Source organism: Lithobates pipiens, unplaced genomic scaffold (assembly GCF_037356315.1).
Source record: "Lithobates pipiens isolate NorthernLeopardFrog02 unplaced genomic scaffold, aLitPip1_a1.2 Scaffold_25, whole genome shotgun sequence".
Taxonomy (NCBI): Eukaryota; Metazoa; Chordata; class Amphibia; order Anura; family Ranidae; genus Lithobates; species Lithobates pipiens.
The window spans coordinates 172,556,433-172,571,859 of record NW_027507787.1 but is presented as its reverse complement, the minus strand read 5'-3'; the positions used below and the strand labels follow the sequence as shown (position 1 = coordinate 172,571,859).

Below are 15,427 nucleotides of genomic sequence, written 5' to 3'. Positions count from 1 at the left end.
TGCGTGTCCCTTGAAGTGCCCCATGTTCTGCTGTGTGCCCCATGAAGTTCCCCATTTTCTATTGTGCACTCCATGTTCTGCTGTGTGTCATTATGTTACCCATGTTCTGCTGTGTGCACCATGGTGTGTCCCATGCTCTGCTGTGAGTCCTGTAATGTTCTCTGTACTCTGCTGTATGCTCCTTGTACCCCATGTTCTGTTGTATGCCCCGTGATGTGCCCCATGTTCTGCTGTGTGCCCCTTGATTTGCCCCATGTTCTGCTGTGTGCCCCATAATGTGCCCTGCTGCCCCCATATTCTTCTGTGTGTCCCATAATGTGCCCTGTTGCCCACATGTAATGTGTCCCATAATGTGCCCTGCTGCCCCCTGTACACTGCTTATCTCCAGTTAAACTCAGAATTGAGCATCTGTGCAGAAAATAAAGCTGTAGATCTGAACATTATTTCAGGGGTTCCCCGAGATCTTAGACTTTTTGCCAGGGGTTCCTTGAGGGTAAAAAGTTTGAGAAACACTGTTATAGAGAATAGTGCTGAAGATGAGGAAACATTGAAAGCTATTAGATCCATGGAATCACAACTAGGAACTATGTGAGGAGATCTTGTCTAGCATGAAGAGAACTGGTTAACTGTTTCAATTTGCAATAAAAAGCCTCACCACAGGCTAAATCCATCCATCAGTTAGATCACTTAGTGATCTACAGTCCAGTGACAATGTGCAGGATCTGCAGCAATAGAAACACTGCTGATCTAAACTCCATGTGCTACATAAATCCCATGAAGAGGAGCAGTACTACTCCTTTAAGCACTAAGGCACCACCAATCTTCCCAGTGCTGCTTCAACATCTGGAGGTCTATGGCCTAACAATTGCCAATGCCACCATCCCCAAGAAGACAAGAAGGAGGGGGGCTCCACTCCAGCGTACTGCTCTTTAATGAGATAAGGCAGTTTGAGTACCCCATAGTGTACTCAAAAACTCACCAAGGGCAGTGGACTGTTCTGTAATGTCCAGCTTATATTCTCCATGGGACACAATTGCTTCTTTCCCCATCAACTAGGAGATCAGAAAATCAAATGGTTAGTTTATTCAATACTCATAAAACACTTTGTGCATTGTCTTCAAAAGATTTGAATATAAAATCCAGGCATATAAAAAACACAAATTAGTGTAACTCTGTATTTATGAATAAATCATTGAGTGCATTTGTTAATGTAACTAGTACAGTACAAATACCTGAATCCACTGTACAGGAGCACTCAGGGAGAGAGAGAGACAGGACCTAGAGCCGTCATATGTGCTGTATGCGAATGTGCTGATGGGAGAAGAAAGTACTTTACTCTCCTGTCACTGCCCCAGTCAGCAGGCTTGGGATGTGGAGGACACCTCTGTTTCTTTCACTGTTTAAAAGTGTAACTGACAAAATGGTTTCATCTGCCTGGCTGTGCTGTCTATATACCCTATATTACCAAAAGTATTGGGACACCCACCTTTACACACACATGAACTTTAATGACGTCTTAGTCTGTAGGGTTCAATATTGCATTGGTCCACCCTTTATAGTTTTAACAGCTTCAATTCTTCTGGGAAGGCTGTCCACAAAGTTTAGGAAATGTTTGACCATTCTTCCAGAAGCATATTTATGAGGCCAGGCACAGTCTCCACTCTATTTTATCCCAAAGGATTGTGGTCAGGTTTGTCAGGTTTTTTTTATCCCAAAGGATTGAGGTGCAGGCCCGTCAAGTTCCTCCACCCCCAACTCACTCATCCATGTCTTGTCTTGCTTTGTGCACTGGTCCAAATCATTTGGTGGAAAGAGGATTATAGTGTGGGGTTGTTTTTCAGGGGTTGGGTTTGTCCCAGGGAATATTTAAGACATGAGTATACCAAGACGTTTTGGACAATTTCATGTTAACAACTTTGTGGTGCGCTGTTCCAACATGACTGCGCAACAGTGCACAAAGCAAGGTCCATAAAGACATGGATGAGCAGGTTTGGGGTGGAGGAACTTAACTGGCCTGTACAGAGTTGTGACCTCAACTCGATAGAACACCTTTGGGATGAATTAGAGCAGTGACTGCAAGCCAGGCCTTCTCATCCAACTTCAGTGCCTGACCTCACAAATGTGCTTCTGGAAGAATGGTCAAACATTCATATAGACATACTCCTAAACCTTGTGGACAGCCTTCCCAGAGGAGTTGAAGATGCTATAGCTGCAAAGGGTGAGCCAACTCAATATTGAACCCTACGGCCTAAGACTGGGTTCCGTTAAAGTTCATGCGTGTCTAAAGGCAGGTGTCCCATTACTTTTGGTAATATAGCGTATGTATTTCATCTATTTACTGAGATGTTTGCCTGGTGTTCATTTTAAACATAAGGAGGGCCTAAACATTTGGCAGTTACTCTATGCACATTGTCTGGAAACAGGTATCTTACTTTAGTGGTTTTGGGCCACTGTTCCTACGATGGACTAAACTAAACCCTGCTATCCTTTACAGGGAAGCTGCCATCTTAGCCTCTGTTTGATCTGCAGTTGAATTGATGGTACATATGATCTGTTCTCTCTATGGAGGTCCCAGTTGTTGATCGTACTACTTCAGTGTTTTTATGATCAGTGTTCTTATCTATATTAGGTATGATACATTTGTGCAAACTCAACAAATGAAATGTGCATATTAACAACTTCTGCCCCGGAAGAATTTACCCCCTTCCCGACTGGGCCATTTTTTTTTAGAAACAGCACTGCGTTGCTTTAACTGACAATTACGTGGTCGTTTGACGTTGTACTCAAACAAAATCGATGCCCTTTTTTTCCCACAAATAGAGCTTTCTTTTGATGGTATTTGATTACCTCTGCAGTTTTTATTTTTTGCGCTGTAAATGAAAAAAGAGCGACAATTTTGAAAAAAAAAAAAAAAACAACATTTTTCACGTTTTGCTATAATAAATATCCCCCTTTTAAAAAAAAATGTCCTCAGTTTCCACAAAATAGGTTATTGATTTATGGCATTTTTATTATAATTTTTTTTTTTTTTACTAGTAATGGCGGCGATTTGCAATTTTTATTAAGACTGCGAAATTGTGGCAGACAGATCAGACACTTGACACTTTTTTGAAACCATTGACATTTAAACAGCAATTAGTGTTATAAATAGCCACTGATTACTGTATTAATGTCACTGGCAGGGAAGGAGTTGACACTAGGTGGTTAAACATGTTCCCTCACTGTGTGTTCCAACTGTGGGGGGAGGGGGCTGACTGGGGGAGAAGACCGATCAGTGTTCCTATATACTAGGAACACACGATCTGTCTCCTCTCCCCTGACAGGACAAGGATTTGTGTGTTTACAAACACAGATCCACGTTCCTGCTCTGTCACAAGCGATCGCGGGTGCCAGGCGGACACATGCCCCCTATACTCCTTTTTTTTCTTTTTTTTTACTTTATCTCTTTATTAATTTATTTTCAATTTAAACAAAACATATATTTCCTTACAAAAAAAAAAGAGAAAAGGAAAAAAGGGTAAGAACATGAATAGAAAAAAACATAAAACCCTTTGACACCTTTCTGTTCCCAACATTCATCCCCCCACCCACTCACAACATCTTTCTCCTCTCACTATTTACCTGCCTAGTAACCCTTCCACTTTTAGGTATAAATACCTTTATTCATTTTCTCGCACCACAACTTCCAAATCTTATCAAATTTTTTTTATGCCTCCCTGTCTTATATATGCTACCCTTTCCTTAAGGATTACCCCATTCATATTCTGCACCCACTCCCCACTGGTAGGGGGTTCAGAGGACTGCCATTTCTGGGCTATAAGCTTCCTGGCTTGAAAAAGGCACCTTAATTTTGCTAATTTAGTATCTTTGGGCTCACTACCTCCATCTATCCATCCCAATACGCATCCCAGAGGTTCCATCTCTACTGTCATCTCAAATACATGAGCTATTGTTTCCACCACCTCCCTCCAGTAGCAATGTAGTTTGGGGCATCTCCAGAACATGTGTGTCATATCCCCCCTCTGTCCTTCCACATCTAGGGCAGGAGGCGTCTTGCCTTCGACCAAACAAGAAGAGTTTCTTCGGGGTATAGTATACCCTGTACAATAAGAATAGATGGGACAGCTTTTGAGATGGAGAGAGGGACACCCAAGGTGCCAGCACGAGTATCCTCTCCCATCGGGATTCCGAGATACTTCCCACATCTATTTCCCATTTCTTTCTATACAGTTGTCCCTGTGTTATTACCCGAGTCCTCTTATTTAGACTTGCATAGGTTTTAGATATTAGACCTTTACCTGGTTTCACTCGCAGAACTTCCTGGATTACCGGTGTCTCACACCACTCTATTGCAATCACCCCAAACTGTTTCTCCAAGGTGTGTCTGACCTGCAGGTATCTGAAAAAGGACTTGTTCGAAATTGCATACTGCTCCCTTAATTCCTGGAATGATTTCAAGTTGCCATTCTGGTAGATCTGATGGATAAACTTAATACCTCTACTTTCCCATTCCTTCATTTGCCCTATTTATTGTATCTCACCCAGCTTGCTATTAGCCCATAGGGGGGAGTATTCAGTAAACCCCCTGTATCCCAATATTCCTTTAGCTGTTTCCCACACCTTTATCATCAAGCCTAGGGTAGGAATACCTTGCATAGAGATCCCTGACTCCAGGGCCTCTACCAATGGCCTACCCAAAAGTTGCTCAAGGAGTGTTTTCTTTTCTCGTCCATTACCCTCCACCCAGGTATTGTAACTGTGCTGCTAAAAAGTAGCTAAATGGGTGTGGGAGTGCCACTCCCCCTTCATTGTTTGGAGATTGCAAGGTCCTTAGGCTGATACGTGGTTGACCCCCCTTCCAGATCAATTCTCTAAATATAGAATCGATCTTGTAGAACCATTTCCTATAGATCCATATTGGAGAGTTGTGTAAGATATACAGAAGTTGCGGTAAGAATATCATTTTAATTAAGTTACATTGGCCTGCTGCCGATAAGGGAAGTTTCTTCCATATGTTAATTTTATCCTTAAATTTAGTTAGCAATGGAACTAAGTTATTTACTATATACTGTTTAGGGTCTTTGGTAACATAAATACCCAGGTATTTCATTTGGGTCACTATTTGTAGACGTGCAGCTTCTTGGGGTAGAGGACTATACAGGGTATCGACTGGTAATATGCAAGATTTCCCCCTTCTCTTTAATCCGGAAAGGTCTTCAAAATTTTTAATTCTGGACATTACTTCCCCTATTGAGTTCTGTACGTCTCCGAGAAGCAAGAGAAGGTCATCTGCGAATAATATTTTTTCTTCCTTCACCCCTCTCCTAAATCCCCTTATCTCCGCATTTGATCTAAGTGACACGGCGAGGGGCTCAATTGCCAGGGCAAAGAGGAGTGGAGACAGAGGACACCCCTGTCTCGTCCCCCTCCTCAATCGGATCCCAGCAGAACTGTCATTGTTTATCCTTACCCTTGCTTCCGGTGAGCTATACAACAATTTTACCCAAAAACCGGTCCCACCTGGAATTCCTTCAGAACTCTCCACAAATAGCCCCATTCTAAAGTATCAAAGGCCTTGGCGGCATCCAAAGAGAGGATAGCTCTATGTCCATCTCCATCAACTGGTATTTGCAGGTTTAAATAAACCCATCTTATATTTATGCTCGTAGATCTACCAGGAATAAAACCCGATTGGTCGGGATGAATGAGTTTTTCCATCACTCTGTTTAGTCTAGCCTCCAAGACCTTTGCTAAAATATTTACATCTAAATTCAATAGAGAGATGGGTCTATACGAAGCGGGATTGAGAGGGTCCTTATTTTCTTTCGGTATCACTATTATGGTAGATTCCATCATAGAGGGGGGAAGCGCCCCCTTGGTTATTGACCAGTTGAAAACTTTTAGCAATTCCGGGATTAGTACCTCGCCAAAGTGATGGTAGATCTCTACTGGCAGACCATCAGGGCCTGGGGATTTTTGCCCCGCCATTTCCTGTACAGTACATTGTATCTCCTCCAGTGATATAGGGCCATCAAGGACAGCTTTATCTTCCTTGGAGATGCTAGGGATTATCAGTGTCCTAAAGAATTCTTCCATTCCCTCCCTTTCCTCATCCTGGTTGGATTGGTATAGGTCCTCATAATAGGCTCTAAACCTCTCCAATATGACCGACCTGTCTGTGGATATCTTACCCTCTGCTGTGCTAATCCTTGGCCTACCCGTTCACCTTCCCCGAATGCTGTTTCTGAAAAATATATTTATTTTCAGCTTTTCTTAGCATTATAAGGCGATATTCCTGCTGCGCCTTTAACCCTAGCCCCAAATTATCAGGTGTTGGATCCTTGATGTACTGATCTTCTAAATATACCACCCTTGTTGAGGCCTGTTCTTCCTTTTCTCTTGATTGTTTTTTAATTTTAGAGATCTGCTGTATCAATAGGCCTCTAAGGTAGGCCTTCAATGTGTCCCATACAATGACTGGCGAGGCCGTACCCATGTTCAAGTCTACATATTCTCTCAGTGCATTGAGTACTTCATTTGGTTCCCCCATGAGCTCCAACCAGTAGGGGCTAATCCTTCACCCCCGGAGCTGATTACTCTCCCCTATATCTAGAAAGGCCATCATTGCTGAATGGTCAGAGAGACTTCTTGGCAGATACTTTATGTTATTTACTAATGCAGTTGCCTTGTCATTTCCCATATTCATATCTATCCTCCACAGGGTTGAGTGTGTGGTGGAAAAACACGAGAAGGACCGGGCTTTTGGGTTCTGAATTCTCCAGAGGTCCTTCAGGCCCAATTCTCCCATAAACTGAGATAGGCGACCCTCGATTATGTCTCTCTGTTGTATTACATGGGGGAACCTATCGATTGTTTTGTCAATGACCATTTTAAAATCTCCCATTACTATTAATGGGATTCCCGGTTTATCCAACGCAAACTCAACCAGTTCATATAAAATATCTGTAGAAGAAGGTGGTGGTATATACACATTAGCCAGGATCAATATCTTATCCTCGACTTTACAATATAAAAAAAATACATCTCCCCTGCTCGTCTATCTTAGATTGGAGGCAATTAAATGGAGTCCCTGCTTTAATCAAAATACTGACCCCCCTGGAGAAGGAGGTATGGACTGCGTGGTATTGAAGGGGAAACTCGCCCCAGCCCAGTTGTGGAATAGAGGCGTTGGTGAGGTGCGCCTCCTGCAGGCAAAGAAACCCCGTGGCCCTGTTTGACTTAGTGTCAGGTCACCTTGAGGCGAGGTGACAGGTGCACACCGTAGGGATCAGGAGTGCACCGCAAGGTTGTGGACCCTACGGCTGACTGCTGCAGACGGGGGACAGATCCCACTGGGGTTAGAGTGTAAGATTCCCTGGGGTGCGGAGTCTAAGAGCCAGCAGGTGTTCACCAGAGCCTCGAGTGGTGAGGATGGACTTGGCTTCAACTGGCTCCAGGTCGCGACCCCCAGGGTCCCCCAGCTCACACCCACAGTAGGCAACAGGAGGATAGGGATGGTGAGGGACAAAGCCAAGGTCGGGGCCACAAGCAGACAAGAATAGTCGGGACACACCAAAAGGTCAGGATCACAGGCAAACAGGGATAGTCAAAGACACGCCAAAGTCGGTAACGGAAAACAGTAGAAGAGCACACGGCAGGTAACAGGAAGCTAAACACACAAAGGAATACACAATGGTTGATCAGCACTGATGGCCTGCAGTGCACAGGTTAATATAGGGCTCCCTGACAGGGCCTAGGGTGGAGCCATGTTTAGAAGGGGAGGTTATAAAAACCACCAGGTGGAAGTGGCTGGCCTCTTAGTCTGAACACATGAGGGGAGGTAAGCAAACGCAGGAAGATCACTGCATAACCATGACACTTAGCCATTAACATAACTGCTGCCCTTTTCCTTAGGTCTCCCAGACCTCTGACATTCCAAGAATATAAGGTAAATCTTCCCTTTTTTAACACTGTGGTTTCACTCAATGTTTATAGTGCTTGTACATATTATAGAATTTGTGTATCACACCTTTGTTTTTTAATTCTATTAAACTTTTGTGAGTGCCTTTTACATGTTGTTTCACTATGATTAAGTGTGGCTTATATAGTGCTCCATTTCTTCGAGTATTTTTCTTCCAATCATCCCTACTACTTGCATACCGACTAGTCCTTACGTGAGTTATGTGAATTATGTGAGTTACACTTGCATCCCTCCAATCATACCAATTACCCATCTCTTGCGTTCCTCTCATTGCCTCTCTAGACACAACTTGGGGCCTTCTAATGTGACCTTCCCATACACATCTCAAAACATTCCACATTAATCTTTTTATTCCCTCCCTCCCCCCCCAAAAATCCCCAAAAGAAAAAAAACAAAAAAACAGCCAATACGAAACAAAAACAATACAACAAATATGGGAAGAAGACAACCCACTAACTCACCCATAATAGGGGATATCGTGTGATCCGTTCCCCTCCCTCTGTGTCTCACTCTCCCCTCTCTCAGCTCCCTCTCTCTAATGATGAGGAAGCAATTATATTACATAACATTGCCCCCCTCTGGTGAGACAAAGTGGATACATATTCCGTTTTTTCCCTTCCCTTTTCCCCCTCAAAAAAAGTGAAGGAAATGACCAGGGAAAGAAAAAAAAAACCCCCTAAACCAGGGAAAAAAAAAAGGGAAAGAAAGGGGGGGGGGGGGGAAGGCATAGCTGTCCAATATCACTGTACTGTCTGGCTATAGTTTGCCAACCAGTCCTCAGCTCCTCTAGGGGTATCAAAAATTATAGCCCCTTCAGGGGAATTAAGCCGTAATCTTGCTGGATAGAGTAGTGCGTAAGTCACATTTACTTGACGAAGTTTCCGCTTCACTTCCCCAAATTTGGCTCTCCTTTTTTGAAGGTCTGGGGAGAAATCCGGGAAAATCGATACACGAGAGCCATTGTACACAATCTTGCCCATTTCTCTAGCTTTCCGTGCGATAGTCTCCTTATCTTTGTAAAACAGTAGTTTGGCCAAAAACGGTCTTGGGGGGGCTCCTGCTTGTGGAGGTCTTGCAGGGACTCTGTGAGCTCTCTCAATAGCAAAGAGTGGTGAAAGAGTGCCCTGTCCAAATGTATCACCTAGTCTTTTTTCTAGGAAAGCTGTGGGGTCTGGGCCTTCGCTATGTTCTGGAAAACCAACTATTCGAATGTTCTTTCTTCTCATCTTGTTCTCCATTTTGTCTAATTTGTTTTCCTGTTTAATTAGCTGTTCTTGCATGGACCTAATCTCCCGTATAAGGGGGGCCAGGTCGTCCTCAACCCGACCAACCCGGTCCTCTAAAGCTGTAGTCCTTTCCTGTACTTTTTGAATATCCTGCCTAACATATGAGAGATCCTCCTGGATAGTTATAAGTTGAGTACTCATTCCACCTAGGGATTCCCTGCAAGAGTTAACTGCCAGCAGTACCTCTTTTAGCGATGGCTCAGGTTCAGCTACCGACCCCCCTTGAGGCCCCACCACAGGTAACAAATCCAGACCTACGTCAGTGGTCTGGCCCTGGGGTCGCTCCCCAACCTCACTGCCGTCTGTTGTCAGGGGGTGGCTCTGCCCATAGCTTCTCCTAGCCCCCGTAACTCCTGATAACCTGTTGGTCTGGGTTTGCTGACCCTGTTGACTACCTTTCGGTGGGGTTTGGTTAGGCACCTGGCCAGAATTATGAACATAGTTTTCTAATTTTGTGGCCGTGGCCGCTTGGTTTGCCTTGGTCGTCCGTTGCGTCGGCATGATGGTGACCGTAGGCAAGCCAAAACAGTACGCTAACTACCCCTCTCCCCGTCTACACAAAAAAAAAAAAAAGGGGGGGATTTTCCCTTCCTTTCCCCTTCTCTTTCCTTTTGCCAACGCGGGGGGGAGAATATAATATATCAGTTATCGCTGCTCAAGTTTGTCCTCCCCCTAGGTGTATGAGAACCTATCCGGTTCAGTTGCGGATTGTCCACTAGTGCAGTTAATAGCCAGTTGGGTTGTGGATTGTGCCAGGATTATCAAGCTGTCAAACTGTAAAAAAAACACCGAATCCAGTTATATCCAAGTAAGGTCAGTTCCACCAGGTAATCTGAAGGGGAGCAGGCTCTTTAGCAGGATCTGTCACCACCTAAATAAAATCTACCAGTTCCAGATTTTTAGCGCAGTTTTTTTTTTTTTTTAACACAGTGCCTCTCCTCTGTGCCCTAACAGTCTAACAAAGTCTAGAACAGAGGAGAGATGTTAGGGAGGCAAAGATAAGGGGAGGGAGGCAAAGATAAGGGGTGGGAGGCCATGGAACTGCTCAATATTACTCCACAATACACAGTACTCAGTTCAGCAGGCAATTGTCACTAAGCGGTCACTCACAACCCTGATTGTGGGAGTACTTCTCTCCCATCAGCTCCTTCTAGCGCCAAGCTCCCCTCCTCTCCTGCCGGTTGTTGCGGTGTGTGTGCGATGCGGCGAGGACGCTACCTCCTCCCACCACCTCCGGTCTCGGATCTCCTCGGCGGGGAGAGAGCAGAGCCCTGCCCCACACTGTCCACAAGTCTCCTCTCGTCCGCTGAATAGCTCCAAACTCCCGCCGCTCGGCTTGAAGGCAGGTAGGGGGAGGGGAGGGAGTCACACATACATTTTTGCAGGCTTCTGGCAGTCAGTGGTTTGGGTGGATCAGGGGGGGGGGAGCCGCTCATTTCAGAAGAACAGAGAGGAGAGCGAGACACCGGCTCGCTCACACACACACCCTCCTCCATCAGGTCACGCCCGCGGTCTAAATTCGCCCCCCTATACTCCTTAACCACTTTCAGACCAGACCAATTTGCTGGTCAAAGACCAGACCACTTTTTGCGATTCGGCACTGCGTCGCTTTAACTGACAATTGCGCGGTCGTGCGACGTGGCTCCCAAACAAAATTAACGTCCTTTTTTTTCCACAAATAGAGCTTTCTTTTGGTGGTATTTGATCACCCCTGCGGTTTTTATTTTTTGCGCTATAAACAAAAATAGAGCGATAATTTTGAAAAAAACGCATTATTTTTTACTTTTTGTAATAATAAATATCCCCCAAAAATATATAAAAAAACATTTTTTTCCCTCAGTTTAGGCCGATACGTATTCTTCTACATATTTTTGGTAAAAAAAATCGCAATAAGCGATTATTGATTGGTTTGCGCAAAAGTTATAGCGTTTACAAAATAGGGATAGTTTTATAGCATTTTTATTAATAATTTTTTATTATTTATTTTTTTACTAGTAATGGCGGCGATCTGCGATTTTTATTGTGACTGCGACATTGTGGGGGACCCATCGGACATTTTTGACACATTTTTGGGACCATTGTCATTTATACAGTAATCACTGCTATATAAATGCAGTGATTCCTGTGTAAATGACACTGGCAGTGAAAGGGTTAACCAGTGGGTGGCAGTGTAGGGGTTAAGTGTTCCTAGGGGTGTGTTACTAACTGTGGGGGGGTTGGGCTTTCATTTAGTGTACACTGATCTCTGCTCCAATCACATGGAGCAGAGATCAGCGTCACTAGTTGCTAGGCAGAATGGAAAAATGTTGTTTATACAGCATTTCCTCCATTCGGCCGCTCCGTGAGACGATCGCGGGGATGCCCGCGGCGATCGAGTCCGCGGGTCCCACGACCGGATTCACGGGGGTCCCGACCAGCGCGGGAGCGCACCGCCGGCGGTGCGCTCCCGATGGCACGGCGGCAACGAATATTGGACGTACATGTACGCCAATATGCCTGCCCGTGCTATTCTGTCGACGTACATCGTCGTGCGCTGGTCGGGAAGTGGTTAAAGCAGATGCCATACAGCTATGGTGATTTGCGCAGGGAAGCCATTCTGCCACCATCAAACAACGGGCAGTCGGCAGGTGGTTAGAGCAGTGTTCCACTAATTTTTGTATTTATTAAAACCCTGCCCTTTTCACGACACCAGCATTGCAAGTGTGGGCACCTGGCTGTGACAGCTTGTGACTTCACAGGGGGGTGTGCACTGGGCATGAGCGAGTCACGCAGTACCTTCCCATTGGTCGGGCCATCTTCTGGAACCTGTGACATGTCCCAGAAGATATGCAAGGAGGGAGTAGACATGTGCAGAGTAAAATATTTCGTTTCGGAATTTCGTTTTCGTCTGAAAACTTAATTTATTTAGTTACTCCCGAAATTCGTTTTTATTTATTTCGTTTTTCGTTCAAAAATTGCATTCGTCCGAAAATCCACATGAATTACGGTCGAATCTGTCTTGGAAGGCTTATGGTGTCTGTCGAATGTATAAAGAAGATTCGACGGAGCTAACTATATAGCATACTTTAGAACCCTATTAAAGTCTATGGGACTCCAACGTTCAAAATCTAAAGTGCTAATTTTAAAGGCTAATTTGCAAGTTACTGTCCTAAAAAGTGTTTGGGGACCCGGGTCCTGCCCCAGGGGACATGTATCAATGCAAAAAAAAGTTTTAAAAACGGCCGTTTTTTCGGGAGCAGTGATTTTAATAATGATTAAAGTGAAACAATAAAAGTGTAATATTCCTTTAAATTTCGTAGGGGGGGGGGTTGTCTATAGTATGCCTGTGAAGGGGCGCATGTTTCCCGTGCTTAGAATTGTCCCTGCACAAAGTGTCATTTATGCAGGAAAAAAAGTCCTTTAAAATCACTCGCAGCTATTATGAATTGTCGGCTCCCGTAATACAGAGAACACTCATTGAAAGTCATTGATAAAAAAATAAATAAATAAATAAATTAAAAAAAAAAGCGTGGGGGTCCCCCAAATTCAATTACCAGGCCCTTCAGGTCTGGTATGGATATTAAGGAGAACCCTGCCTCAAATTTAAGAAAAAATTTGACGTGGGGTTCCCCCTAAATATCCATAACCAGACCCTTCAGGTCTGGTATGGATATTAAGGGGAACCCCGCGTCAAATTAAAAAAAAAATTGACGTGGGGTTCCCCCTAAAAATCCATACCAGACCCTTTATCCGAGCACGCAACCTGGCAGGCCGCAGGAAAAGAGGGGGGGACGAGAGAGCGGCCCCCCCTCCCTCCTGAACCGTACCAGGCCACATGCCCTCAACATTGGGAGGATGCTTTGGGGGTCCGTGACCCCTCAAAGCACCTTGTCCCCATGTTGATGAGGACAAGGGCCTCATCCCCACAACCCTGGCCGGTGGTTGTGGAGGTCTGCGGGCGGGGGGCTTATCAGAATCTGGAAGCCCCCTTTAACAAGGGGACCCCCAGATCCCGCCCCCCCCTGTTTGAAATGGTAAGGGGGTACAAAAGTACCCCTACCATTTCACAAAGAAAGTGTAAAAAATGTTTAAATAAAACAAACACACTTTTTAAAAATTCCTTTATTAAAAATAAAAAAAAAAGATTCCAGCGGCGGTAATCCACTCTTGCTATCCAGCGACGGACGGTCAGCTCTCCATCGATGTCTAATGTCATCCAGCGCAGCGCAGCATCCTTCTTCTGTCTCCTCCACGGAGACACTGGAGGCATTCCGGCGCTGACGTTTCTTATATACGGAGGGCGGGGCCACCCGTCACCTGACCCCGCCCCCCTCTGACGCAAGGGGAAACCCGGGGTTCCCCGTGACGTATGGGTGACCCCGCCCCCCTCTGATGTAACGGAAACCTGCCTGTGTTACATCAGAGGGGTGCGGGTCACCCCTACGTCACAGGGAACCCCGGGTTTCCCCTTGCGTCAGAGGGGGGCGGGGTCAGGTGACGGGTGGCCCCGCCCACCCTATATAAGAAACGTCAAGCCGCCGGAATGTCTGTAGTGTCTCCTCCACGGAGACAGAAGAAGGATGCTGCGCTGCGCTGGATGACATTAGACATCGATGGAGAGATGACCGTCCGTCGCTGGATAGCAAGAGTGGATTACCGCCGCTGGAATCTTTTTTTTTTATTTTTAATAAAGGAATTTTTAAAAAGTGTGTTTGTTTTATTTAAACATTTTTTACACTTTCTTTGTGAAATGGTAGGGGTACTTTTGTACCCCCTTACCATTTCAAACAGGGGGGGGGGGCCGGGATCTGGGGGTCCCCTTGTTAAAGGGGGCTTCCAGATTCTGATAAGCCCCCCGCCCGCAGACCTCCACAACCACCGGCCAGGGTTGTGGAGATGAGGCCCTTGTCCTCATCAACATGGGGACAAGGTGCTTTGAGGGGTCACGGACCCCCAAAGCATCCTCCCAATGTTGAGGGCATGTGGCCTGGTACGGTTCAGGAGGGAGGGGGGGGGGCGCTCTCTCGTCCCCCCCTCTTTTCCTGCGGCCTGCCAGGTTGCGTGCTCGGATAAAGGGTCTGGTATGGATTTTTAGGGGGAACCCCATGTCAAATTTTTTTTAAATTTGATGCGGGGTTCCCCTTAATATCCATACCAGACCTGAAGGGTCTGGTTATGGATATTTAGGGGGAACCCCACGTCAAATTTTTTCTTAAATTTGAGGCAGGGTTCCCCTTAATATCCATACCAGACCCGAAGGGCCTGGAAATTGAATTTGGGGGACCCCCACGCTTTTTTATTTATTTATTTATTTATTTATTTTTTTATCAATGACTTTCAATGAGTGTTCTCTGTATTACGGGAGCCAACAATTCATAATAGCTGCGAGTGATTTTAAAGGACTTTTTTTCCTGCATAAATGACACTTTGTGCAGGGACAATTCTAAGCACGGGAAACATGCGCCCCTTCACAGGCATACTATAGACAACCCCCCCCTACGAAATTTAAAGGAATATTACACTTTTATTGTTTCACTTTAATCATTATTAAAATCACTGCTCCCGAAAAAACGGCCGTTTTTAAAACTTTTTTTTGCATTGATACATGTCCCCTGGGGCAGGACCCGGGTCCCCAAACACTTTTTAGGACAGTAACTTGCAGAATCTTTTCTCTCTGTCAAATCTTTTTTCTCTGTCGAATATTTTCTCTATATAATCTTGGACTAATAGAGGTAAGGTTAAGCACATTCGACCACAGGTTCTATAGACAGATTGTTATCGTCAGAGTCATGTCGAATCTCCTATTCTATATCGAACTGTTGTAACAATGAAAACGAAAATAAAGCATTTATTTATGTCGGATCTTTCGTTTTTCGGATTTTGTGCTTTCGTTATCGTTTGTCAAAACGAAAACGAAAATAGCTGAAATTCGGACGAAAATGCATTCGGACGAAAACGAATGCACATGTCTAGGAGGGAGGGGGAGAGCAGAAGTGGGAGCAGGTACCTGTCAAAAATGGGTACTGTGAGGAGTGCTTAAAGCAGATTTTCCCCTTTTGGGTGGAGCTCCGCTTTAACATAAAAATTGGTGGTATTGCTATAGTGTCTTATAATTTCAGAGCCTCTGTTGCTTTCTAACTTCCTGAAGAAGCGGGCATGAAACCTGTGAAACTCGTTGGAG

At 45.0% G+C, this 15,427-nt stretch overlaps 1 protein-coding gene across 4 annotated transcripts in view; it reads right to left on the bottom strand.

Annotated features, from left to right (window-relative positions):
* LOC143930665 (alpha-2-macroglobulin-like protein 1) overlaps nt 1-15,427 on the bottom strand; it is a 311,800-nt gene that overhangs the window by 160,727 nt on the left and 135,646 nt on the right. For all 4 annotated transcript variants that reach the window (XM_077455168.1, XM_077455166.1, XM_077455167.1 and 1 more), the window contains one exon: nt 980-1,052. In XM_077455168.1, coding sequence (XP_077311294.1) covers nt 980-1,052 — 73 coding nt within the window. The remainder of the gene's footprint in view (nt 1-979; nt 1,053-15,427) is intronic.